The sequence below is a fragment of the Sminthopsis crassicaudata genome, chromosome 2 (assembly GCF_048593235.1).
Source record: "Sminthopsis crassicaudata isolate SCR6 chromosome 2, ASM4859323v1, whole genome shotgun sequence".
Classification (NCBI taxonomy): domain Eukaryota; kingdom Metazoa; phylum Chordata; class Mammalia; order Dasyuromorphia; family Dasyuridae; genus Sminthopsis; species Sminthopsis crassicaudata.
Window position 1 is genome coordinate 511638898 of NC_133618.1, and position 27853 is coordinate 511666750.

General features: G+C 42.5%; 1 protein-coding gene across 3 annotated transcripts; it reads right to left on the minus strand.

Moving 5' to 3' along the window:
- Nucleotides 1-6717: 6717 nt before the first annotated feature.
- On the minus strand, nt 6718-25928 carry SALL2 (spalt like transcription factor 2). 3 transcript variants are annotated; one of them, XM_074294211.1, is made up of 3 exons: nt 25654-25928; nt 8508-11362; nt 6718-8042 (listed from the first exon to the last, which is right to left on the minus strand). In XM_074294211.1, the coding sequence occupies exons 1-3, from the start codon at nt 25724-25726 to the stop codon at nt 7641-7643; spliced, it is 3330 nt and encodes a 1109-aa protein (XP_074150312.1). In that variant the 5' UTR covers nt 25727-25928; the 3' UTR covers nt 6718-7640. The 3 variants fall into 3 exon arrangements, with proteins under 3 accessions (XP_074150312.1, XP_074150314.1, XP_074150313.1); XM_074294213.1 differs by having other exon boundaries at nt 25546-25682; XM_074294212.1 differs by lacking the exon at nt 25654-25928 and adding an exon at nt 11903-12150.
- Nucleotides 25929-27853: the final 1925 nt, after the last annotated feature.

The following is a 27853-nucleotide window of genomic DNA, read 5'->3' on the forward strand; positions in this document are numbered from 1 at the left end:
AAATGAGGAAACCGAATGAATACAACCGTAATGTCGCCAGCATAGTGTTTATTAAAGTTTGCAAATCATCTTCCACATGTCAAATAACCTGATCCTCACCACAATCCTAGGAATTACCTGCTATATTAATATCCCTTCTGTGAGTCAGTGCAAGCATTGGGTAGGAGGTAGAGCTTGTGGGGGGGTAGCCAGTTCAAACGTGCGTAGTCTAAGATCCAGCGTCCGTGTGTGTAAGGAACTGATGACCTCACACTGAGGTGAGGGTAGCGATTACTGGTCCGAAATACTAGGCACCGGCGAAGAGTCCACAACGTCCCTTCGCTTTGCCAAAAGTTACCCTCATTTACAAGGAGAGGTTATACACAAAATGAAGAGCTAAAACAGACACCGGGAGTGTAGATTTGGGAAAATACACAGCTAGAAAAGGGGTTTTAACAATTAACAAGGGGAAAGAGCTCCCCAGTGGGATTCACAACTAACCAGCAAGGGGAGAGGCTGTGAAGAGCACTGAATGTCAGCTTTTTGTATTTGACACGGGATAATAGCCACGGCAGTTTAATGAGTAGAAAAAGTCACATGGTCAAAACTGTGATTCAAGATGTGAAGGATTTTGTAAAGGTAGAAATGATCCATATAGAAGGGTAAGAGTGAGAAGGTGCAGAAGGGATTGAAGCTACGAGCCTGAATGACTGGGCAGATGCCCCTTGACAATAATAGGTGGAAAAGGGGACAGTTTTGGAGAAAGATAATGGGTTTGATATTGGATATATTGTGATTGAAATGTCTTATGAGACATCTGAGATGTCCAACGGCAAATGGCCATTCAAGACTGTAAGTCAGGAGAAAGATTAGGATTGGATAATTTTATGTGAAAAATCTTCTCCGTAGAGATCATAATTGAATGTATGAAATCTGATGATTGCCCTTCAAAATCGTATAGAAGGAGAAGGGGATCCAGGCCAGAGCCTGGGGGACATCACAATCAGTGGGAATGAACTGGGTAAATCAGCAGCAGAGATTGAGAAGGAGCACAGTGTCACAAACACTAGAGAGGGGTAGCCAGTTGGTGTAGATAAGAACTGAGAAGACATGAGCCTTAGTAAATAAAGGATCTTTGGTGACTTTGAAGATGACTCTTAAATAGAATGAGCAACTATGCCACACGGTTCAAAAAAGCTTAGTAATTATTCAATAAATCTGGTATCTGGTGAGTTTTAGTTTCCACCTTCCACTGGAGTATTTATTTTAACATTCATTCATTCAATAAACATTAAATCTTTCTCTGTGTGAGACACTCTGTGAGCAGTGTACTTACTAGGGGAAAGAACAATTCATGGTATTATGTAAAATATAAGTTTTTTGAGGGAAAAGACTTATTTTTTGCTGAGGCAATTAGGGGTAAGTGACTTGCCCAGGGTCACACAGCCAGGAAGTGTTAAGTGTCTGATGGGTCCTCCTGACTTCCGGGCTGGTGCTCTCTCCACTGCGCCACCTAGCTGCCTCAACTTTTTTTTTTTTTTTTTTTTTTGTCTTGTTCCCCATGGTACCTAGTACAGGATTTAATTGTATTTAATAGAACATCATAGACCATCAATAGGTGAATTGCTTTACATTGAATATGCAAAAAGTATCATATTGGTGGAATAAACTAGCTACTTTGGGAAAGAATGTTCATGTAATAACGAAAAAAGCAAATAAACATTTGAAAGATTTAGTGTTTTAGCACTTCAGCTGGTGGCTTGAAGAACTAGCATTTCCTTCGAGTAGGTAAATATGTGAGAAGAATGAGTACTAGGAATAGGATGTGGTGTGAGCAAAGCCTAAAAGTGGAAAAGAGATTTTGTATGGGAACACACTATTCTTGAATGACTAAAGCATGAGATTTCCATTTAGAAGTAAAGAAAGAACTATAAAAGTAAGGACTTGAAAAACAGAGGTATTTTGGAAGGCTTTGGATGGTAGACTGAAATGTTTGAATTTTATTTAGTAGTTGGATTTTACTTAGGCTATGTGAAATAATATTTTTAATAGAATGATATGATCAGAGCAATGTTTCAAGAAGATTAATCTGTCCAGGAGGTCCAGAATGGATTGTCAGAGAAAAATGAAGAAACATGGATACTTAATTTTATATCCGTACACAGCTTGGACATCTCTTTAAAACTTGCCAGTCTTCCTTGTGTGATAGCTATTTTTGAATTTCCTTTCTCCCTAACCTCTTCCTTTTTACCTCCTACCCTTTAGATTTCAAGTTTCTTGAGAGTAGTTCCTTTTGTATCTTTCTTTGTGCACATTTAATAAGCACCATATCTTGCAAAGGGTAAGAAGCTTAGATATTTGATGAATTAAAGCATTGCAGTAGTTAAGGTATCAGATAATTAGGGCTTAAAGGTTGGTTAATGGTATTTAATATGGAAAGGAAGGGACATAGAATTTGAGAGAAATTTCAAAAATATTGTGAGAAATGTTGGGAAGAAAAATTTGTTCCATCAAAGTCTCTGAACTTAGGTTTCTTAGTTGGGCAAATGTCTTTTGAAATATATAAATAGGGGGCAGCTAGGTGGCAGCTAGGTGGCAGCTAGGTGGCGCAGTGGATAGAGCACCTTGAATTCAGGAGGATCTGAGTTCAAATCTAGTCTCAGACACTTAACACTTCCTCGCTGTGTGACCCTGGGCAAGTCATTTAACCCCAATTGCCTCAGCAAAAAAAAAGAAAAAAGAAAGAAAGAAAGAAATAAGGAAAAGAAAGAAATATTGAAATGGGGGAGGGGAGAGGATTAAACGAAGGTATCTGTTCCTTCTTGTTGAAATTTCCATACTGAAAGGGGAACTGACCCAGAGGTCTAAGGTTAAAATAGACATCTTTCCTTGCTGGTGACAAATGGCATTCTACCATTTTATATGAATTTATATGTTTATAGGAAAATTGTATGGTTGATAATAATAAATGCAACTTTAAAGTTTACAATGATGTGGGATAAGCTAAGAAAACGAGATTTTTCTGGACAGTTAGCTAAATATAGTTCATTGTAAAATTACAACCAGAGGTTTTAGAATTATATAAAATTGGAAAGAAATCTTAACAGCCAATCTATTCCTATTCACATATATGAAAACAGAGGCTCATAGAGGTTAAATGATTTTTCCATGATCATTTGGACTTTTGACTCCCTCAAAGCATTTATTCATGCTGCTTCTTTTGGTACCGTGAAAGATTTCATATCAGGCCTTTTCTGATCAAGAAATATTTCCATTTGCTCCAAGCAATCAAAGATCTACTCCATTCACTTTTATTCCTTTTTCCATCTTTTTTCAGTCACGTCCAACTCTTCTTAACTCCATTTGGGCTTTTCCTGGCAGAGATACAGATGAATGATTTGCCACTCTCTCCTCTAGATCATTTCACAGATGAGGAAATTGAGACAAACAGGATTAAGCAACTCATCCAGAGTCTTACAGATAGTATTTGAAGCCAGATTTGATTTCAGGAAAATGATTCTCCCCTGACTCAAGGCCCCAATATTTTATCCACTGTGCCACTTAGCTACGCCTTTACCATCTTTACCTCTACTTCATTCATTTGGTCACTCAAACTAATAACAGACCTTAAACTTTTATTTTTCTCACCTTTAGCATATATACTCTCAGTTCTCTGGTACTATATATTCTTTTTTCTTTCCTAATTCTTTTATATTATTGATTCTCAAAAACATGGCAAACAGTGACACAGGTCATTTACTTTTAAAAAAATTTTTTAAAGAAAATAATAATAGCTCTTGAAAGTTTTCAAAGCACTTTTAAAAAATTATCTCATTTGATCACTTTAGGAGGTAAGTGCTATTATTGTCACTATTTTATAGATAATATTAATCTATCCTCCATTGAGCTACTAAAAAAAGTGATTTTTTATAAAATGCAAGTCCAATCATGTCAATCCTTCAACACCCTTAATAAACTCCAGTGATTTTCTATCACCCATTTAAGAACAAACACATTTTGTTGACATTCAAAACCATACATGAACTAGTCCCTCCCACCTTTCCAGTCTTATTGCATTTTACTCCTCAGTTTACTCTTTGATCTAGTAACATTGGCCTCCTGGCTGTTCTGCAAATGAGACACTTCATCTCTCAGCTCCAGGTGTTCTCGATGGCTGTCTCCCAGGCTTGGAACACTTAGCATCTTCTACTCCAATTATTAACTCCTGGCTTCCTTTAAATCACAAATAAAATCCCATTTTCAGGAAAGCCTTCCCCAAACTGCTGTTAATTATTTCCTATTTAACCTGTATACATCTTGTTTTGTATTTGTTTGTATATTGTCTTCCCCCATTTGATAGTAAGCTTCTAGAGGGCAAAATATGCCTTTTGCCTCTTTTTGTGTCCCCAGTGCTTAGCAAAGTGGTTGGCACATGGCAGGAGCTAAATGCATGTTTGTTGTTTAATTCAAAGGCTAGAAGGCAATGAGAGCGAATATGTTCTAAGGAAGGGGTTTTTGTGAATGGTGGAAGAAATCTCGGGAATAGATTCATCAAAAAAGAAAATATAATACTGGGGATTTATCTTTCTTCAAAGATTTAGTAGTTTTAGATGAAAAGAAGAATCTTTAAGAGGCAATTTTGTCTGGAGCAGATGCTCATCATAGGAGCAAAGATTTAGAATTTGAAGAATTGGTAAAAACCATCTAGTCCAATACCCTTGAGAAGTGTGTGACTGAAAATCACATGGGTAGTGAGTGGCATAAAATTCAGGTTCCCTAATGCCAAATTCAGTACTCTTTCATTGCTTTGTGCTATCTCCTGAAGATGGGAATGCTAGAGTGGGTACGATATAAAGGGGAAGGTCAATCCATGGAAACATATTTCTGAATTAATATCATCTATCTTTCTGGAGCAACAGGAGCCAGGATAGGTGTGCCCCAATAAGGGGTTATAGAGGTCTTACTGTTTTCTGCTCTTTCTATTTTCCTCAGGAGCTACTCATTATCTTATTTTTGCCATTCTGTAGCATATAGAATTATTTACAACTGTGCCAGTATCAACTACAGTGTATGTCCTTATTTATTTTTCTTTTTAAACACATCCATCTGAAGACATAACCCTGCTTCTTCATTATATGGTGTATCATTATTTTGATTTTTAATTTTGATTATTTGATTTTTAAAAAAAGATTCTCTGGATAGATAAGAAACAATGTAAGCTTTGTAAGTTTTAGTCAATCACTCACCCAGGCCATTAAATTAGGGAACATACACTTTCCAAAGAGCTGACTAGATTAAAAAAACAAAAACTCAGTGTGAGAAAGGAGGAGCTGGAGGGGGAAGGAAGGAAAATAAGTAACTTATGGAGAGAAGGAATAAGGTAAAGCTGAAGATACAGAAAAGGATTGGACTGAAATAATAGTAGAGGGTGAGAAGACAGAGTAGAAGGGAAGAAGAGAATGAGTGAAGAGGGGAAAAATGGCTTGAAGAATGAAGAAGCAAACAGAGGAGAAAAATAAAATGGAACAGTGGAAGAGGGGGTGGGGAGGCAGAAAGAGAGCTTTGTGGGATTAAAACTGACCTGAAGTAAGGAAGTGTCCATCAATAGAAGCCTCACAGACAGCTGTTACCATGAGAGCTGGCACCTCAACAGAGGGCAAGTCAGGTTTAATTAGTTAAATAACATTATCTGTAACCAATGGGAGTGGGGAAAGTAGAGAGAATGGAAGATGTTGTTGCCCACATCCTTCCTTAGAGAGAATGAAAGAGGAAAGGAACAAGAGACATACAAAGTTTTGCCAGAAATTAAAGGGACAGGAGCCATTTCCTTATTCTGGATCTCATGAGATTCCTGGTCTTTTCCATTCACCAGTTGTATTTTTTAAAAGAACTAATACAGCTCCAGTGAGGCCAACTGGAATCCAACACCTATTCATTACTTCTGCCGGAGCTTAAGCAAAGAATAGATTTACTCACCTCCTTCCCCTTTGTTTTGGAGCTGGCCTCACAACAGGAGCTCCTACTTAAATCTGAAGTGTATTTCAAATGCCCACTTAGAGACCTGGAGATTCTCTGGAGAAGCAAGGCAATGAAGTCAAAAAATGTTTCAATAATTCCTCCAAATCAGAATTTGGACTTTCCCCTGACACTGGGGTAGAAAATATCTACTTTATCCTGGCCATGAGATGCCTCAGCCCTCTACCCCACTCAATAGCCTCAAAGATATCACATTATTTTTTAAGGAAGCAGTAGGAGTAAAGCCACTTATTTATCTCCTTAATTTATTTCACATAATTTCATAGAGTTTTTTTTTTTTTGCTTGTTTTTTTTTATTTCTATCTCTTTATTTCAAGAAATAAGAGAATCAGTTCACCTTCTGGGCTCCTTTAGCTGACCTGATAACAACTGGAGGTTTGGGGAGAAATCAGATAACTATAATAAGGAAGCCCCCATTCCATTCAGAGTGAAGTGTCAGAAGGTCCTAGGTTTGTATAATGGCAAAGAAAACACCTAAGATGGGAAAGAACAGAGAATGAAAATTTCCTATCTTTTAAGGCTAAGGTAGAGGGAGGGAACATTCCCAATAGGTTTTAAGATTGGACATACACGACATTAATACCACATGCTCAATTCAGGCAAAGAACTGGAGGCCTGAAGGGGAGAGGAGAGAGCTCAGTGGTATAGCGCATAGACTGCTTGTGCTAAACAATATGAGTCATAAGGAGCAAACAACACAAATGCTTGGTCAAAACACCTTTAATGATGGAGAGAAAGACACTAATATCTCCCCTGTCTGCCCTGCATATTTCACTATGTTAGGAATCTCTGGGACCTACAGTTTTAAAGAAGCTGCCGCCATTCACATCCCTCGACGGCAGGACTCCTGGTAACTACTCCTCTTCTGGAGGTCGTTTCCACATGATCCTATGTTAAGAGTAAATACTACATCTTGTCTGTTACAGGAGGAAGGAGAAGGGCATACACCTCCAGGAGCTGGTCTCCAAAGTCTGGGTCTCTGGGAGAGCCAGAGAGTGCTGAAGACACAAGCTCTGGTCCATGGTCCATGGGGAAGAGGAAGAGCTTAGAAGAGGGGTATTAGGAGAAAACTAGGATCCAGGGGGAAGGGGAGAAATCTAATAAACTGGAAACATACCAATTTGAGGGGACTTGTTACACTGCCCTCTGTGCACTGTTGCACCTTGTGTCATTACTACAGTCAGACATTCTCTAGAACTGTCCAATCTGGATTGAGATTCCCTCCTTCAGATACATATCCCCAAATCCAGAATGACAAGAGTTCATACCAGGTCCAATGCTCTTCTTATTACCCTCATGTCCCTGTCCATGAACCACCCACCCTAAACCCTCAACTAAACTGCTCCTTGCAGAAATGAGTCAAACTTGCACCCCCCAAGCCCTACATTGGGAAAGCTTCAAGATGAGCAGCTGCCATTCTCCAATGCCTCTGTGAGGCCACAGTCAGGAGAAGGCAGGCTGGTATGTCCTGCCATACCCACCAACCAGGCTCCTTTGCTGAAATGTGGCTCTTGGGACCTGTGGGTTAGCATACCCTTCATGTCTTCTCATCCCACCGTGCTAAGCCACGAACCACTGCAAATTGCTGGCACCTTCCGGAATAGGGTGAGGGGCACTGCAGTTTGCTACTTCTCTTCTCTGCCTGGGTTCTCAGGTACAGTCTTGGATGCAGGAGGCTGGAATATGAGGGGGGTGGTCTTCTTGGCCTCGCTGGATCCTACTGCTGGAGATGACTTCCCAGACACAGTTCCTGGACCAAACAGGGCAGGTGTTGCCAGGGCAGCAGTGGTGGTAGAGGTGGAGCTGGAACCCGGGGGTTTAGAAGCCAGGCCACTTGACAGGAAAGCTGTGTACTGGTTCCAGAAAGATAGGGGGCCCACCCCCACCAATTGGGCAGGGACGTCCCGGGGAAGGAAGTCCTGTAGCTTGACCCGGCCACCAGAGAGGAGGGGCATGGGGCCCTCCAGGGACAGATGCCGGCCCCTTCGGGCTGGGCTGCAATTCCAAACGTGGGTGCTCAGGTGCACCTGCCAGAAGGGAAAGGGAAAGGAAGAGAGGAGAGGGAAGGTTCACCCCTGAAGAAGCTAGAGAGGGTTCCCCTTGGGGAATAGAAGGCCTTTTAGAGAACTGTGTTCCTCACAAGGATGGACGGGTGAATGAAAAATTCCACAGGGAACTGTCCCCTGCAGATACCACGATCTCATATGCATAGGGGAGCTGGAGAGGATCTTTGGGGATATAATTGTATTAGGGAGCCCCATGTGTTACTGATATAAAGGGGCAGGTAAAATCATAAGGGTTCTTCTATGGAGCCCCCACCCTCTGCTCCTTGGTTCAGGAAGCAGTAGGTATAATTAGAGGGTTTACTGGATTGCAGGGTCATCTTTCCTACCAAAAGGACAGAAGCCTGGTGTAGAGATTGAGGCTGAATGGCCTGGGGCCAGGGCGAGTGAAGGTACATTCTGAGGACCATGGGGGGCAAAGGGCTGTACCTGGTGGTGTGCCAGCAGCACGTGCTTCTTGAGGGTGGCCCGCTCAGGGAAGCCCTGCTTGCAGATGCTGCAGGTGAAGAGTGAACCTTCTTTGCTGTGGGCCTTGTGATGCTCCTCCAGGGCTGCCTGGCTGGGACAGGACTGGCCACATACCCCACAGGACCGCTTACTGCTGCTGCTCATGCTCTCCCCATGCTCTTTCCTTCTGGCCTCCTGCATGCCTTGCCCCTCTGCTATGACAGCACTGACTACTTCTCCTTCTGTAGAGAGCACTGAAGTTGGGCTGCTATTCCCCTCTGCTTGTCCATCCCCCTCAACGCCTCCTGTAGGTTCACTGTTTCCATGCTCTGTGGGCTGAGGTTCCTCCAGGTTGACAGCTAAAGGCAGGGAAGGTTGTTGGGCTGGATTCTCACCACTGTCCATCTCCTTTCCAGATGCTGCTGCTGTTGAGGTTGCTGCCTCATCCTCTGGCCCAGATGCTTCTTCTGAATCCCCCCTCATGGAAACAGCCTTCTCACCACCACTCTCCGAGCCTCTCCCTGCCAAGGAATCCTCATCTGTTATATCTTCCTCCTCTTCTTCCTCCTCCTCTTCCTCTTCTTCAGACAGTTCTTCCTCTGGGGATCCCTGCTGCTGTGGTGGCGGTGCCTGCTGCTGCTGCTGCTGCTGTGAGAAGACTCCTGCCGCTTGTGGCGCAGACTGTTCGGCTCCGCTTTCCTTCGTAGCTACCCCACCTTCAGGCAGCATGGTGCCCCCGTTGGGGATCTGCCCACCCAGGTGCATACGGACATGCTGCTGCAGAGTGACAGCATTGGTGAATTTCTTCTGGCAAATGGGGCAAGAGTTTTGGGCCCGGGCAGCTGGACTAGCTTTATGACCTACAAAGTGGGCCCGAAGATTGCCCCGAGTAGAGAAGGCCCTACCACAAACTTTGCATTTGAAGGGTCTCTCTCCGCCGTGCTGCCCATAATGGAGTCGTAGGGCCCGGGGACAACTCAGCACTCGAAGGCAGATAACACACTGGTTGGGGCCTGAGGAGGGCGAAGAAGACACTGCAGGGGCAGAGGCAGTAGAGGCCCCTGAGGCAGTCGAGACGGCCCCAACAGCTCCCTGGCCATCAATCTTTTCTACCAATTGCTGCAACTTGGAGGTCTCCGAAGGGGAAGCCCCCAAGGGCTCTAGCACATATGGGAAAGGGAAGCCACCGGTGCTCTTGAAGTGGTTGGTCAGCAGGGCCCAGCTAGGTAAAGATGTTACTAGTTTACTCAGTTGCATCCTAGTTGCCGTACCGGTTTCTGCTCCTCCAGCAACAGCCGAGCCTTCACTTCCAGGTGGGGTGTTCTCATCCGCTTTGCTCTTTGGTTCCACTGCCTTCATGAGCACAAACTTGTTAAAGGCTGGGAGCCCTGGAGCTGTGGCCGTGCCCGCGGAGGTGGAGAGCAGGGTGAGGCTCTCCGTGGCAGTGAGTGCCGTGGCCGAAGCTGACAGTGGCTTACGTTCTGCACCCCCTGCGGTGGCTTCCTCCTCAGCCTTCTCTGGAGGCACAGACATGCCATAAGGGAGACCACTACCTGTAATGACGTAGTCCAGGTGTTCTGGGACTGGGTGTGGGTTCATCTGTACATGAGGGTACTTCTCTCGGTGGCGGTGGAAATGGACCTTGAGATTGCCTCTGGTGGTGAAGCGGTTGCCACAGACATTGCATTTGTAAGGTCTCTCACCTGTGTGAGAGCGAAGGTGGATCTGTAGGGCACTGTCGCTGCCAAATACCTTGGCACAAAAGCGGCACTTGTGTCGCCCGCCAGGCTTCTCTAAGGGGCCCATCACTTCTCCATAGCCCAGCTCACCACTACCATTCTTCGGTTTCAGAAGACCTGGGGAAGATGCTGCTTCCAAGCCCCGAGCTGCCCCCAGGCACTGCGCTGCCAGCAGTCCTGTGGTACCAGGGAATGCCAGGTGGGGAGACGTGATCAGTTGGTCTGTGGTGCCTGGCAGTGCTGGGGAAGGGGTTGGAGTAGGGGTGGTTTTGTGGCTTCGCCCCACCGCACTGCTAGAAAAGGGGTGCTGTGCCCCCAGTGGGTGATAAAGGTGGAAGAAAGCTGGCTTAGGTACTTCTGTCCCAGAGGTGGAAGAGGAGGAAGAGGAAGAAGATGGTGTAAGTGTCTTACTTGCCTGGCCAGGTTTGATGGGACTGAAGAGCGGTAGCAGGGTCTTGGAAGATGTGGTTGCACCCGTGCCAGGGAGTTCTGAGGGACTGGCAGTAGCACCCACCGATTGACCCAAGGACCCCAGCAGGAGCACTTGACGGCAGATCTGCTCCGTCATCTGCATTTGGTGGATCTGTCGCTGTTGCAGGACCCGCAGTTCCTCAAGTATCAAGGGGATGTTCAAATGACCACTACCTGCTCCAGGAGGAGGGGGAGGAGGTGGCGGTGGAGGGGGTGCGGGGGTAGACTCCGAAGCTAAAGGGGTTGCTCCCAGCTTGGGGCTGGCCAAAATCAGCCCCCCCCCACCCCCAGCTGAAGCGGCTCCTGTGGAGGTGATGAGAAAGTGGTCTGAAGATTCTTCTCGGGCCCGCTCCGGCCCCCAGCTGGTGTCTGTGGGCGCCGAGGGCCCAGGATCAGGTGGATTGCTGTGCTCCGTGTCCATGATCTGAGGGCTGTCTTGGCCTTCTGGTCGAGCTTCAGAAGAGGAGGAGGAGGAGTTTGACCTGGAATTCTCCTGGCTCCCGAGGATGACCATTACTGGGGGGTCAGTGCAGCACGCGTTCTGATGAGTGAGGAACTCAGTGGGATCAGTGAACTGGGCACAACACTTGGCGCAGACTTGGGGCTGGTCCTCGTCGCCAGTGTCACCTGAAAAGAGGAAAAGGGGATGGGCAGGGAGTGAGGAGGGGTGCGGGAAGAAGAAAGACAAGGGGCTCTGATTAACAATCCATTCAGCGCAGCTGAGGGGGGCGGAGAGCTGAAGGATGGGATGGTTTACACTCCAGCGGCAAAAGGGAGTAGTGCGGCCCCGCCCCCGCCCCTCTGCCCCCACCTGACGGGGAGTATATACCGTCCCGCTAGTACAGACCCCACCACGGCTACAGTCAGGCAAGAGATACCCCACACATCCCTCCTCGGAGGCGCCGGGAGGTGGGGGAGGGGGAAGCGCTATCTCCGCAGTTAGGGGTGGAAGGGGAGGAGGGAAAGGGTGGAAGGAGCTACGGGGGAGGGAAGTGGGGGGAGAGAAGGGAGGCGGGGCAGGGGCCTCAGGGAGCTGGACGTGGAGCTCCCCTCCGATCGCAAACCCCCTCCTCTAGCAAACGTTATCTAGTCCTCCCGTTCCTCCCTCCCCCGCCCCTTCCCTTCCCTTCCTTTTACCCCCTCCCCGGGCCCCAGCTCCTACCGCACCTCTGGGCTCAGCCCGCAGCTCGCCGCAGGGTCCCCCGGGACGCGAGCTCCTCCCGGCCTCGTGCGCCATGGTGGGGGTGCAGGAACTGGGGGGACAATGGGGATGGGAGTGGGGGAGGGGAGGAGGTGGCGGCGGCCGCGGGAGCTGCGGCAGCCTCCGCACCCAGGCGTCTTGACTGCAGAGATGGAGCTCGGCAGCAGCGCAGCAGCTACGGCGAGGGGGGCGGGGAGGAGCGAGGGGAGCGGGGGAGACCAGCGGGGAAGGGGAGGCGGAGCAAGGAGAGGAGGAGGAGGAGGAGCTGCTTAGGGAGAATGCAGGGAAAGGGGAGGAGCCTCTGGGGAGGAGAGGCGCGAGGAAGGAGGGGTCGGGGCTGCTAGAGGTACGGGGAGGGGGAGGGGGGGAGGAGTAGTTCGGAGGAGAGCATCCTTGTGAGGGCCTGGAGCCCAGCAAATTAGGAGTGTCCCCATGATTAGGGGCGATCCTGGATTAGACCTTTCATTCTCCCAGGGCCGGCCATCCGCACCTCCTTACCTTCCTTTCCTAGGTCATGAGCTGACCACAAGACTACGGAACGCATGCGGACACAGCCTTACTTATTAAAGGACTTCCATGCACTGATCGCATTTTCTTTCGAGAAAGGATCTGATGAACCAGGAAGGCCTGGACCTGATGACTATTTTCTCCAGAAATCTCCGGAGAAAAACAATGCATATACTCCATTAATGTATTCCCATGGGGACTGTTTTCCCCAAGAATGATGGCCAGCCTTCCCTTGAGGGTAGAGCTCTAAGTGATTTTTTCAGGGCCACTGCTACTTCCTCCTTGTGGACCCCTGCGTTCTCCCTGAAGAATCCCCGGGTGCAGAAATCCTGCAGTCCCCCAGGAAAAGCTCCCGAGTAAGCCAGCTTTCCAGAGCAAGCAACTTCCCATCCACTAGTTTTATTCTTTGTAGTTTTAGTTTTTATTCTTGAGTCTGGGAAGATATTAAGATAATTATTGAGGGAAGAGCTTTGATCTGGAAAGTTCTGAGAATCGTAGGGCCTGTTTCTCTCTTTGGACAATAAAAAACAGCAGAAGGCAAAGAAAGCCGAAGGACCAAGGAGTGATTTGGCTGGATTATGTGATTCCTGAATTCTGTGTTATACATTCTGCCTATGTTTCTAGAAATTGCTAGTATTTTTCAAGAGGGAACTTATTAGAATCATTAAATTTTCAAGTTGGAAGGGATCTAAGAGATCATTTATACTGAAAAAAAAATTACCCTCTACAACAAGGCTTTTTAAATTTTTTCTACTCGAAATCTATTTTCACTCAAGAAATTTCTACATTACCCAGGTATAGATATATAAAATAGGTATACAAATCAAACATTTACTGATAACAAATCATGATTTTGCAACCCCTGCATTCAGTATGTAATTGAGACCCCCACTTAAGAAGCTGGCTCTAGAGCATGGACAGTAAATTGTGTGACTAAGAGCCCTGCCCCAAGAATCAAAAGATAGATGTTCAAATCTCAGCTCTGAGACCAGCTGTGTTACCTTGTGAAGTCATTCTTTTTGCAGCATTTCCACGAAGATCTCACCATCCCTTTTTCAAACTCCTTAAAGTGTTCCCCCAATGGCCTTTCTCCACTCTTACCTCTTTAGCAATTACATTCACAGGCCCCTCTCTCCACCTTCAGGTATTCTCTATCCAGATAATTTTCAGTTCTACATTTTATAGGCTTGACCTTCTGAGTTTCTGATCTGTCTTTTCAGCTGCCAACAGGGTATTTGAACCTGAGTTTTCTCCCAGGACTCCAAACTCCAGTTCCAAACCAAGCTCATATCTTTCCTGAAACCTTTTTTTTCCCTTGACTATTTCTGTTACTAGCACTATCTACCTAGCAATGTTAGAAAATGTGGCGATATCTTTGAATCACCCCCTCTTCTACTTCTTGGAGCCAGTCAGTTTGAGTCCTGAGGTTTTTTTCTTCTCTTATATGTTTCATCTGCCTTTCCGTAATGTGTTTCATCTGCCTCCTCTCTATTCTCACTACCACCAGCTCGCTGCACAGGTCCTACTTTCTACCCGCTTGGATTATTACGACAGCCTCCTAATAAATCTAGTCTCTCTTCTCCCCTCCCTGTGACAGTTTTTATACAGCATAAGATTTATCTGCTTTATGAATAGATATGGACTTGTAGTTTCTGTTACCTAATGAACAAGTTAAACTACTATTCTCGCATTCAAAGCTTTCTACAGTTTAGTTACACTGTATCTTTCCAATCTTTTCTTATACAAGTCATCCATACCTATCCTAGCTTTCAGTCAAACTGAACTTGTATATGCTTCATTATTTCATGTCCATGCCTTTGCTTATGTTTTCACTCATAAGTCACAGTCTTTCAGTCACAGTTTAAACTTCCTAACCTCCAATGAACAATAAAAATAGCTTCTTTTACTCAGGACACTTTATACTTGCCAGTTGCAACCAAAGACATGGTGGGTTAATGGCAAAAGTTTTGGCTAAGAGGAGTCTTATGTTTACTACAACTGATGTTAGACCCTTTATTATAGCTTTAGGACAGATATAGATGAGAAGAAGCAGATCCTATGGTTTCAGGTGGTAAAGAAATTCCTGAGAACCTATCTGGGGGGATAGGAATTGGGTAAAATCAGAATGCACAAAAAATCATTGGCAGAAGAAGCGACCATCAGGTCTACATGTGTGAAGAATTATACCTTTGTCCTTTCTCTAGGACAGGAGTTTATTTTTTGCTTCCCCCTCCTCTTCCCCCCCCCCCCCAGTACTTGATTACTAAAAAAAAATACTGAGGGTAGATCCTACCCTTAAAAGATCTATAACAGACCACAGAAATTGAAAGATAGGAATAATGGAAACAGTGGGATTTTTTTTTAGAATTATGGCACCTCCCACACTAAAGGATGAAGTAATGGACAAAGGTGGCCAATGGCTTTGCATAATTCCTGAAGCTAATTGCTTCCAAAATTAACCAGTTTCTTCCTTTACTTCCTGCAACTTTCTACTTGAGACATTTTAGCCTATTGTGTAAGGAGCCTAAATCCTGATCCAGATTGCTTTTTCTGGAATCAACCCTAATTAAGGGCAGGCATCTTGGTCTAGTTTATTTGCACCTGGTTTCAGTAGGCCCATTTCCTCTGAAGAGCCCTTTAAACATCTTGTTGTAATCCAGAGTAGGACAGGAGTTCTTAAATTGGCATCATTGGGGGCAGCTAGGTGGCGCAGTGGATAGAGCACTAGCCCTGAATTCAGGAGGACCGGAGTTCGAATGTGGTCTCAGACACTTAACACCTCCTAGCTGTGTGACCCTGGGCAAGTCACTTAACCCCAGCTCCCCCCCCAAAAAAAATTGGCATGCACAGACTCCCAAGATATCTTTGAATAAATTTTAGTGGGTATATGAACATGGATGGAAAAAATTGCTTCTTTATTCTCACTAACCTCTAAATGAAATTTTTCATTTCTTTCAATTATGGATTTCTTTCAATTATTATATTCTGAAGAAAGGTCCTGTAGGCTTTGACAAAAGAGTCCATAATACAAAAAGGTTACGAATCTGCTTTAGAAAGAAATTTGGAGGAGGAAATGGGAATGATCGCAGAGATTCTGAAAGCTGAGTTGCAACCAAGATGAAGAAGCAGTTCTCTGAACTAGAAATCTCTTTCATGCCTCTACATATTTGCCCAGGTCAGCCCCAGTACCTGGACCATATAAGTACTCCAACATCATCTTTCAGAATCCTACCCTTCCTAGTCCTTCCTGCTGAAATTGTTTTCTCTCTTCAAGTTTCCTAATGGAGTTTGTCTTTGTCTGACAACCCCCCCCACTTTTTTTGTTGTTGTTCCATTTATCCTCTACCTGGTTTCATATTTATTGATAAATGTGTCCCTCCCCACCTACATCTTGTCACTTCCGTTATAGTATCGTGACAAATGTTTTCTTTACAAGCTACATGGCATATGTAGTAGTCTCTCTGAGCCTTGGGTAACTTTCAAAGGTTGGTCTATGATAGATTGCCATTTTACTAGATATAGGTGGCACAGATCAAGTTGAATATAGAATAAATCATTAACATATCTTCCCTTCCCATCCCTCTTTCCCAGTTCAAGCAGAATGTTAGTTTCTTGAGAATAGAAATTGAATTGTCTTTCATCTTTGTAACCTAAGTAGTTGGCCTTTAATGTTTGTTGAATTAAATTTTTGAGTATGATTTTATTCATGCTACTTTATCCCTGGAGTTAGTCATTAAATAGAGATAATAGTAGTTGTCACAATTTACTCACTAAGTGGAGATAATAATAGTTGTTCTACATCAAAAGAAATATTGGAAACTAAAATGAGACATTTTACTGTTTCAAAAGACACATGATTTATTCAGTGTGCATATTCTTTTCACAGAAGTAGATTGCAAGCCCTTTCATGTTTCAGAGCACGGTTTATTGCCCGGTGTCTATGCATTTAGGAAAAAAAATGTTAACTGTATTTCAGTATCATTAGTTTCTTTTATATTAGAAAACATTATTCTACTATAACAGTTTATACAACACTACTGTAGAGAAAAAACACTTTGAAAGATGTTTGAAGGATGAAAGAAAGAAATTCTGATCAATGTAATGATAATCTACGAGTCCAGAGGCCTGAAGATGAAACACTAGCTCCCTTCACTGCATCTTTTGCCCTCCTTCCTCACCTCTTTAAAATTCAGGGAGACATACATTTTGGGTCATAGTGTGAAATTTTGTTTGGCTAGGTTATACATGTTTATGATGAGATGTTTTGTTTTATTTGTTAAATGGGAGAGGACAATGGGAGAAATAGATTGTGTAAAGTAAATAGATTTATTTTTTTAAAAAATAAGCAAAAGTATATTGTGAGTAACTGGACAAAAAACTTCATTTAGAGAGCAATCTTGGCTAGATTGGTCTTCAGATGACAGATATACAGAGGAGGGAAAATAGGATAAGAAAAGGAAAAATCTTCAGTGACATACATAAAACATATAAATCTTATTTTTAGTGTTGAATATCATGAATTTGGGGGCTTCTGTGATAAGCAATCTTCATAAAAGTTCTATAACTTGTTGCGGTAGGGAGAGTGATCCTGGGCTCTCAGAAGCTATATCTGAGGAACACAAGTCTTGTTGATATAGGCCAAATATTGTGGAAATTTTGAAAAGACTCCTCCCTGGGGTGAAGAAAACAATGATTTTTTTGCGGGGGGGGGGGGGGGGGGGAGGGACTACTGTTGGTTCACTAACAGGCACAATTGAAGAAATGCATGCCATGAACATGGAAAGGCATAAAGTTAGGAAAGCCCAATTCAGAAACAGCAAAGGAGGCCAGTTTGCACAGAATGTAGAAAGTGCAAAAGAGAATTATGGGACCTAAGTTTGAAAAGGAGCTCTTTAATTGCTAAACTGAGAAGTTTTTATTGACCTAGGAGCAATGGGGAGCCACCCCAGATTGTGGAATAGGAACAGTGACATGTTCAGACCTGTGTTTTTAGAAAGGATTTTTGGTCTTCCTATGTGGGTGACAGATGCAGGGAGAGAGGGCCCTGAAAGGACATACATTAGAAATATATAATGCTAATTGTAACAGTTTATTGAATCACATAGGTTGCAAACCTATCTAGATGGAGGGAGTACTCACATATAGGAAACTATAAATCTTTTATACACTGAAGTATATACATGTGTGGTAACATACTTCTGTCTTTTTGTTTCCTTTTAAGACTCAACCCAAATTCTACCGTTTACAGGTGGCCTTTCCCATTACTTCCAGCACTAGTTGCCTTTCCCTCCCATATTACCTTCTACCTACTCTGTTTATATCTTATAATAATAATATCTAGCACAAATAGTGCTTTAAGATTTGCAAAAATGTTTTATACTTATTATTTCATTTAATCCTCACAATGACCCTGAGAGATAGAGCTATTATTATTATCCCCATTTTACACATGAGGAAATAGGTTTACTGAGGCTGAGAGACCTGCCTGTAATCGCAATTTGTAAAGTGTCTGAGGTAAATTTTGAACTTAGTTCTTCCTGCCTTCAGGTTTTCCTAGTTATTTACATGTTGTTTTTCCATTAGAAAGAGAGTTCTCTGAGGGGAGGGATTATTTTTGCTTTCCTTGTCTCCTAGAGACATAGAGCTAATTTACTATTGATTGGTAGGCATATCAATATAGTAATAATGATCATAATAAAATGTGTAAAGACCAGAACATCATTACAGTATTGTTGTATTATTTCTCATAATGCTTCCTTAAAATTGGGTGAGACTAGTACTTAGGACATGTCTCTATTAGAAGTCCCAATGGATTTGGAATTGTTACTGGGGACAATGAGCACACTTCTGATTTCATTGGAACTCCTGGGTAAAGAAATTCTCTTTACCAGTGTAGGTCAGCATCTTCATTCAAACTTCAGGTCTTTTTAAGAATTATCCAGAACACAGAGAAATTAAGCCACTTGCCAGTATTTGTCAGCAGTAGGACTTAAACTCAGGTTCAGAGTTGTAAAGACTTACTTTTTTATTTGTTTCATTAAATGATACCAAACCTCTTTCCCATCATGATCTTTGAATGATAGGGTTTTGTTGCTTTGTTTTCAAGCCATAGAATCACGAGATTTTAGAATTAGAAGGGATTTAGAAATCATGAGGACAACTAGGTGGTATAGTATATAGAGTGCTGGGACTCATCTTCTTAATTTTTTTTTTTTAATATCATCTTCTTAATTTCAAATCTGGCCTTAGATACTTATTAGCTGCATGACACTGGGCAAGCCACTTAACCCTGTTTGTCTTAGTTTCCTCATCCACAAAATGAGCTGGAAAAGGAAATGGCAAACCACTCCAGTATCTTTGCCAAGAAAAACCCCAAATGGGTCACAGAGAATCAGACACAACTCAACAAGTAGAGATTATGGAGTACCCTATCCACTTCCATCCTCTCCTCTTACAGCCAGGGAAATTGAGAAGGTAAAATGATTTGCCTATAACCACACAGTTAAGTTCATGGCAGACAGGGAACTAGAATACAGGTTTCTTGATCAAGCCCATCTGATTCAAATGATTTTGTTCAGAGGATCTCAGATAGTTATTAATACCTATGTGCTCAAGGTGAAACCCCCTAATTGGTGCTATAGTCTTCTGCTTCCAGGATTAATATGGGGAACCATATTGATAGGAAAAAAAAGATTTATTCAATTCTGAAATTCAATCCAAGGATAAGTACAGTCTACTACATTTTTCAGAAGAAACTGAAGCTCTGAGAGGTTAAGGGTCTTCCTCAAGGTCACACAGCAACTGAGTGGGACTAAAGCTAGAATTCAGGTTTTCTAATGCCAGTCTGATGCTTTTTGAAGCATAATGACCCTGCCCTCCTTTGCTAAAATGAGAGAAATTGCCTTATGTGGCCACCACCTGTCATTTGCTCTTTATAGTCAGTAAAGGAAAGGAAGTCAGATGGAGGCCCTCTACTGAGCGTTTGTTAATTAGCATTGAATATTTGATCTCAGGTTGCTGTTTTTGCCAAGTCTTCTGACAAAAAAGAAACCCTTTTCTTTTCATCTTCTCCAGGGAAACACTGTCTCCTTTCTTACTTTTTAACTCAACTTGCTTTCTGATCTGTAAGTTGATCTGTGTTCTTCTTTAAGGTAAATTTAGCCTGTGGTGAAAGGTGATGGATCAACAGCTTCTTGTAAAGAGAAACACTATTTCCCAGCATTTTGGAGCTGGGCAGTGGGGGTGGGTAGGAACTTTCTTTCCCTGAGGGGCCTCGGTTTAGCCAAACAGACACTAATGGAAACCCAAACACAAATAAGTTAAAACCAGATGGTATCCCTATTTAACAGATAAGGTGAAAAAAGTCACTCGGGATTATGTGGAAAAAGAAATAACTTTAGCATTAGAACCTAGAAATCACGTTTTAATCTAGAAAGGAACTTAGAAGGTTACCCCTTTTTGGTTCTTTAACCATGCTCACCCCCATTCATTTGCTGTTTTGAGCTTAGATGAGAATGTTAGGAGAGAAGGAAAGGTGAGATGGGACCTTTTATGCCTGGTGGGAAATGTAGGAGAAGCTACCAACAAACTTCTAAAGAAACAATAAAGGAAACTTGGAGAGAGAAAACAATAAATAATTGGATCCCCTGTCAAAATTATGAAGTCATTTAGGTTGTTTTCAGCACCCCCAATTTCCTTTCTTCCTCTCTTCCCATTCCTATCTCCTCTTACTCTCCCTCCAAGACAAGGACTCAATGACCTTTGCTCTTCTCTCTCCCAACAAGCTAAAGACCTTGGAAAAAAGATCTTAGCCGTTTACACTTTGGTGAGTATTTAAACCCTGGGTCACCTTTTTCAGCTGTATTTGTTCTTAAAGCCTTACTTATCTCTAATTGTACCAAAGTTAAAGGAATTTCAAACAGCAATCAGTAAATAGGGGATTTTTTTTGGGGGGGGGTGGTACTAGGGGAACAATTTTCAGGCCCTTGGAATCACATCACATATTAAGTTTATACAGAATAAATCTTATACCGAACGGGTAGCTTCTACAACTTTTTGTCCTTCAGAAGTATAGCTTCCTCTCACTTCCCTAATTTCTCTTTCTGTCTGTTTCTCTTTCTCCCCCATCTGCCACAATCTATACCTATGGCCCTGTTTGCGGTCACAGATTGGAAAAAGCCATTCCTACTCTTGTCCTGATGGAAAAATATATATCTATCTTTAGAGTCTTTTCTAAACTAACATTATACAATATTGTGATTCTTAGGATCATCACACTTTTTATCACATACAAAGCTGTGCTTTTAGAAAATGCCTTTTTGGCAGGAAGAAATTTGGTACTCTACTCAAGAATATAAGTCTATTTCCAGTTAATTCTGGCACTTGGAAACAATTGTGGTCTAACCAGAGAGCCAAAGAAACATAAGCTATCAGAACCTATGATGGGGTTTGATGGCATCTTTACAGATCTAACCCCTTTATTTTTCTATTGAAAATATTGAGCCCCAGAAAGAAGAAATGTTTGGTCCAAAGTCACACAGTTTGTTAGTGTGACTTACCATGTCCAAGTCCATGACCATACATGATGGGATGTTTTTCCATTAAGTTTCTGGCCAGACTTGAGTCTTTGTGCCAGCTCTGCCATTAATCCATTAGTACTGGGATGTATCATCTCAAGTCCTTTTCTCCCTCTGGGGGGAATCTCTCAGATTATCCATTTGTGGAATGATGGTTGAGATTGGGAGGCTGTGAGGCAGGGTTAGGGAAATAGAATCAATGTGCTTTGAGCTTGTAAATTCTATGATTTATGATATTTCTAATTATTTGGTTAAGTCATTAGAATTGAATAGTTAGAAAATATGTTTCCTTTAGAAAGTAAAACGAATAAAGCTGTCAACACTGATTTTTGTATATTTTCCCTTTGCTGACTGTGTTCTACATGTTACCTCTAAGTATGTTGGTTGTTATCCTGTTTGTTCTCTCTCTCATTACATAACTGGGTTTCTAGTTCTTTCAAGTTGTATTATTCTATATTCCCTACCCTACCTCCCTCCAGTTTCATCCCTTACATTCTCTAATGCAGATTTCTAACTTAAAGATAAATCTCTTCTCTGAAGTTTCCCCATAGTGAGCTATTTCACTTTCATCCTCGATGGCAACATTTACTATTTTTGGTTGGTGTTTTGAGCAGGAACTTTTGGGCAAAAGAAAGGGTAGAAGAATACCTCTCCCCACAATTCTTACTTTCCCAAGATATTAGGTAATATGGGCAAGGCTCAAGGACTTGAAAATGGATAAGCTTGAGGTCATGGGTATGTATCAGAGCTTGATGGGAAACAAAAAGAACCAGGATAAAATCCATGTTCCCAATAACACACTAAAAATGCTTTCTTGATGTTTACTCTGAGGACAGGAATTTCACATGTATGTCAAAAGACTCGGTATTTCTCAAATTGTTTTGGGATTTACGAAGGCTTTCATAAAGCTAGAAAATGTCACTAGGGGAAAGATGTTACTGGGGAGAGAAAAAAAGATGAAAGAAAAAATTAGTATTCTAAAATTAACAGCCTCAAAATCATATAAATACAAAGAAGCCTTTACTATATAAAACAAGGGGGAGACTGAGCTAACATTGCAAAACATAAAGCACTATATAATAGTTACCTAGTAAGATCAATATACATATGTAATATATGCAAAGTGTCCTAAAAACCTTAATGTCATTTTAAGCTTTAATGACACAATTTTCCAATAGTTTAATAACTTAAAAATGACATTAAACTTTGGGACACCCTGATCTCTCTCTCTTTCAACTTCATCTCTCTCATAGCAATCTATATATTGTTTTTCTTTCCTTTTTTTTCTTTTTCTTTTTCTTTTTTTTTTTTTTTTGCTCAGGTAATTACGATTAAGTGACTTGCCCAGGGTCATACAGCCAGGAAGAGATAAGTGTCTGCGGCCAAATTTGAACTCAGGTCCTTCTGATTCCAGAGCTGGTGCTCTATCCACCATGGCAACTAGCTACCCCTATATATTGTTTTTCTATCTTCTCGGTCTTATCTCTCTATTGTATATACTGTGTCTATATGTTAATAAATATAAAATATATATTTAATTTGAAGTGATCTTAGAAATCATTTTGTCTCATCCTTTATTTTACAGGAAGAAACTGTGGACCAGAGGAAAAAAGTATTTTCTCAAGATCACCCTGTTATTTCATGGCAGATCCCAGTTCATTGTTCTTCCCATTGTACCATGCTACTTCCTATGTTATAGCCAAAACTTGTTTTCCTTCCTTCCATCCCCTCCCTTCCCAAGTCTATCTGTCCTGCCTAAACCTGGAATTTAGGTCTTATGTTTCTGTCTGGCCTGATTGCTCAATGTTGTGGCAGAATCTGTGGAGATAGTAAACTAAATCCTGATGATAATATTATGAAATGCAAAGGCATCCATTGCATTTAATTAGAACCCAGAAAAATCTATGCAGCATTATTCTAGGGCAAAGGGCCATTTGGATTCTTTCAGAGAGAACTGGATTCTTCTGAGTAAGATCTGTGTGCAGGGTTGGAGTATCTCATAGGAAAACCAGACACTTGCCCCGTGTCTTGTAAAGTAACAAGAATTCAGAACTTTTCTTGTAATGGTGAAGAAAAGTAAGCAACAAGAATCCAGAATTCTGAGGAACTTGGTCTGGTGATTTGGCATCATTGAAAACTGATCTACTTCGTGCAAGCTGCTCATGACCTCTTGTTTAAAATTTATTTGGAAAGTAGAATTCACAGGATTTACCTCTATAAAGTATAAGGAAAAAAAAAAACCCTTAGCAAACTTGATCAGTATCAATATCACAGTATCAATAAATAATAACGATCATAGCTAGCATTTATGCAGTGTTTATCGTGTGTTTATCAAGTGTAGCACACCATGATAAGGGTTTTACAATTCTCTTATTTGATCCTAACAATAACCTTGTAAACTAGATGCTATTATTATCCCCGTTTTACAAATGAGAAAACTAAGACAAGTGGAAGTCAAATGACTTGCCCAGGTTCACACAACTAGGAACTGAGGTCACATTTGAACTCAGGTCTTCCTGATTCCAGATCCAGCCCTCTATTTATTGTGTTACTGAGCAGTCAGTTGTTCATGTTTAGGTGATTCTGAAGAGAAAGCACTTAGATAAATCGCAGTAATTTGGTGCAATCCCTTCCCTGCTCTTTAGTCTGTCTGACTTTGTATTTCTGTGCTTCTCTTAATCAAAGACGATCCTAGGAATGGAGTTATTTCCTATTTCATACCTTGTGGTGATGCTTTATGTGACATCATCTACACATTTCCACTATCCAAGGTGTACTGAATGAAACAACTGGAAAGAGCTAAAAGTTCCACGCTGGGTAGTCAGTGGAGACTTCTTTACGACGCTTTTTGGTAATAGTGGTTTTTCCTTGAGCTGTTTGGTACTGAGAGTGAGTTAGATCTGAGAAGAAGGGCTATGGTTGACTCCAGGGGTTCAGCATCGCTCCACGATTGAACCAGCAGGGGAGCTGGGCTGTGAAATGATTCCTATCCTCCCAGGGAGGTCTCCTGTAGAGCATAGGGAAAAAACAACCTGCCTAGAAGCAGCACTATGAAGGACTAATTTGGCGTAGGATTGGTAGAAAGCCATAACCACTCTACTACTAAATACAGACACAGCAGGATTCTAGGAAATTTTGGAACATCTGAATTGGGCCTTCCATAAGAGCCTGAAAAAATTCAGTTCACTCAAACCACAATCTGTCTGCCAAGGAAGGCTGTTCCACACTCAGAAGCCCACTGTGAACTGATGTATGTGACCCGTAGGTCTTTTAGCTAGCATGGAGGGGAGGGGAGTTTAACCTGTGAATAGTGCCAGGGTTTTTCAGACTCAATTCTTTGCTAAATAGTGCTCCAGAAGACTTTTTCCCCCCATGGAGTCCATATTATAAACTCAAGTCAAACTCACCAAAGTTCCTGAGTTCTGTTCTTGATTCATTTCCCTCTTATAGTAGGGGAAGTTATATCGTGTCATAATGGTTGCCGTAAATGATTTTTGGGCCAAAACACCAGATTCTGTCATGATTTCAGTAAATCATCAGAGAAACCTTAAAAACCAAACAGAAGTTCTTCCCACTAAATATTTTAGTAAATTTTGATGTGAACATTGGGACAGGAAGTTAGGTCAGCAACATCTAGTCCTATTGTGTGATTGAGAATTATAATCTCCCTTGTAGATGGTATAATGCCTTGCACATAGTAGGCCCCTAAAAAAATATCTGTTGAATTTAGTTCTCTATTCATAATGTAGAAATAGTAATAGTTGCTCCTACACATACGAGTATTGGAAAAATAAAGAAAAGATGCAAAACAAAAAGCTCTTAGTTATTTAGCAGAAAAGATTTCCCCAAATCAAAGTTTGTTTGGTTTTTCTATAATTGTGGCTAATGTGAAAATATATACATATCCGTATTCACTTCTACATAAACTACATCAGCAACTAGATTTGCAAACTCCCCCACTTTTCCTATCCAGACTCTTCCGAAGTAACCCTTGTTGCACAAGTCTAAACCACTTACACTGCCTGACCTCCTCTAACATCCACCCCAGTGACACAGATACACACCAAAAGCCAGGTCTGATTCCCACTGTCATAGATAGGCACTCTCCCTTGGGGGAGTCCTTCTGATCTCTTCTCAATTCAACAATGAGAAACTTTTTTTCTCCTCCCTCTCAGGGGAACACGCACGTTTTTATCCAACTCATTCTCCTGCAACCCAACTCCCCATAAAGAAAGGGGGAAAAATCCCACCCCTAAGAGACAGTCTTCAGGTCTGAGGACGTTACTTAGCAACGGCACAAAGACCAGCCAGCACAGGGGACATGAAGGGAAACTCTTGGGGGGGGGGGAGAGACAGAGCCAGTTTGGAAACTCCATTTTCATCAAGAGACAAACAACAGGAAAACAAAAAGAGAAACAACCTCAGGGAAAGCCGGGGCCCATTCCCAACCCCAGGTTACCCCCAGAAACCCACAAGCCTTATTTCTTAACTCCTGCTCTTATCAAAAATGACCAGGTTTCTCTTACCTTGTTACTGGATGTCAACCTCTGCCCACCTCCCAGGTGCTCTCCCCCAGCTGCTAGCCTGCTTTCCTGAGCTTGGTCCCCCTTCTCATCTTTCCCTGGGACACCCACCGTTCTCAGAAGCGGTGGAACCGTCGCAGTCCGAGATTAACTGTTGGGGTTTCCGCTGCTTTCGTCGAGACATGCCCAGGCCAGAGAGAGGTGGGGAAGGGAGGGGCAACCGTTCACTTAGTTTCAATAAGGGTGACTTGGTCCTGTCTCCCAATTTGGTCTGGAGCCAGTGGATGCCTTTCCAGAGCAGGTCACTCTAAAACAGAGGTTCTTCCTCTACAAAGATAAATTGACTCTCTCTCTCTCTGTCTCTCTGCCCCCTCTCTCTCTCTCTCTCTCTCTCTCTCTCTCTCTCTCTCTCTCTCTCTCTCTCTCTCTCTCTCTCTCTCTCTCTCTCTCCCCCCCCTCTCCTCCCACTCACTCAATCTCTTTACTCTCTTTTCTTTCTCTCTCCACTCACTCAATCTCTTTACTCTCTTTTTCTCGTTTTCTCTCTCCCTCCTCTCCTCTCCTTTCTTCTCCTCTTCTCGTCCTCTTCTCTCTCCTCTCTTTTCTTCTTTCCTCTTCTCTCTCTCTCTCTCTCTCTCTCTCTCTCTCTCTCTCTCTCTCTCTCTCTCTCTCTCTCTCTCTCTCCCTTGCTCTCACTCCTCTCAAGTCTTTAAATGGGAGACGCCCCCTTTTTTTCTTCTGCTTCTTCCCCAGGCTTCAGCAGCTCCCATTGTAAAAGCAAAAATCCTAATCTTTCCGCACACTCTTTTCTTTTGTACTGCAGTGGAAAGGATTTAACCCATTCCTCTCTAGGAGGGCTCCTGTGTCCTCCTCTCCCCATGATGTCCACTCTGAGCACTCTCCCTGGCTTTTTGCCTCAGTAACTCTTTCTTTGAGATCTTCCCTGTGCATTTTGGTTCTGTGAGTAATCCTAAATTGAGAGCTGCATTGTGGCTGAATAGTAGTCACCCTAGTCTAGCCTTATAATATGGCTATTTCTACGGGTGGGAACTTTACGAAATTTTCAGTTGAAAATAGAAGTCAGTTGCATTAATTGAGAGTAAAGAGAACCTCTCAAGGGAATTTAGAGACTTAGAAAAAACAGTAATTGTCACAACAAGGTCCACAGGTAATTTCACTAAGGGAAATAAGTGATAGACATGTAAAAACATTTGAAATATGTAGGTGTGTAGATTTTCCCTCACTACACAGACTGTCTGTATTCCTGGATTATAAGAACAATAATATGGAAGTTGGTGTAGACCTATTCTACATAACTCCAGAAGACAGGATCAATAGGCAGAAGTTACAGGAGCAAGATTTTGACTAAATATAAAGGACTTTCTACCAACATAACTGAACAGTGATGAAATGGGCCCTCCTTGAAGTAGTAAGTTCTCTATCACTTCAAGTATTCAGACATTCAAAGAATATTATTTGTTGGAGAAATTGTAGGAGAGAATTCCTTTATAGGTAGGAGATCTCTGACTAGATGGTTACTCATAATTCCAATACTCAATGATGTTCAGATTCATCTTTCTGAGCCTCAGATTTCTCGTCTCTAAAATGGGATGCTCTGGACTATGTGATTTTGAAGACCCCTTTCAGCTCAAATATTCTGATTCTATGATTCTATCATTTTCTCTTCTGGCAAACAACCAAATCATCCAAACCCTATTTAGCTTGCAAATTCAGTAAGTGCTAATTCATTTTTTTTGCTGTTCGCTATCTTCTGGTTGTGCTCTTCTTCCTGAAACTTGTACAAAATATTATGCTTCTGAATGTAGAAGATGACCTCCATGTTGCAGCTTTTATGCTTGGGTCAACCTTATTCTTTCCTCCCTTCCCTATTTCTAACTCTCTAAATCTTTAGCTGATAAGAGAAGCTTTATCACCTTCAATTGAGAAAGGAGGAATTGTTCTCTTCTCTATGGTATTTAATAAGGAGACTTTATCTCTGCTTTTCTTTGAAGGTGCCCTCAACCACCAATGATGACTCATAGAGCTGAGCTGAGCCTGCATACCTTATATGTTCCCTTACTTTTTAAATTCTACAAATGCAGATTAAGCTGGGCCTATTAAAAGAACGGCAGTGACAGACAGACCAGACCCTCTTGGTGGAGGAAGGGAGGTTGATGAATGATGGAGGTACCTATACTATAGTAGCAAAGTTTTGTAAACTTCTCTGTCTTGGTTCTCTCCTCATCAGCCATTATTATTTTCCTAGTCTTTCAGGGTCAGGACCCTGGGTGACGCCCTTCTTGTTCCACCC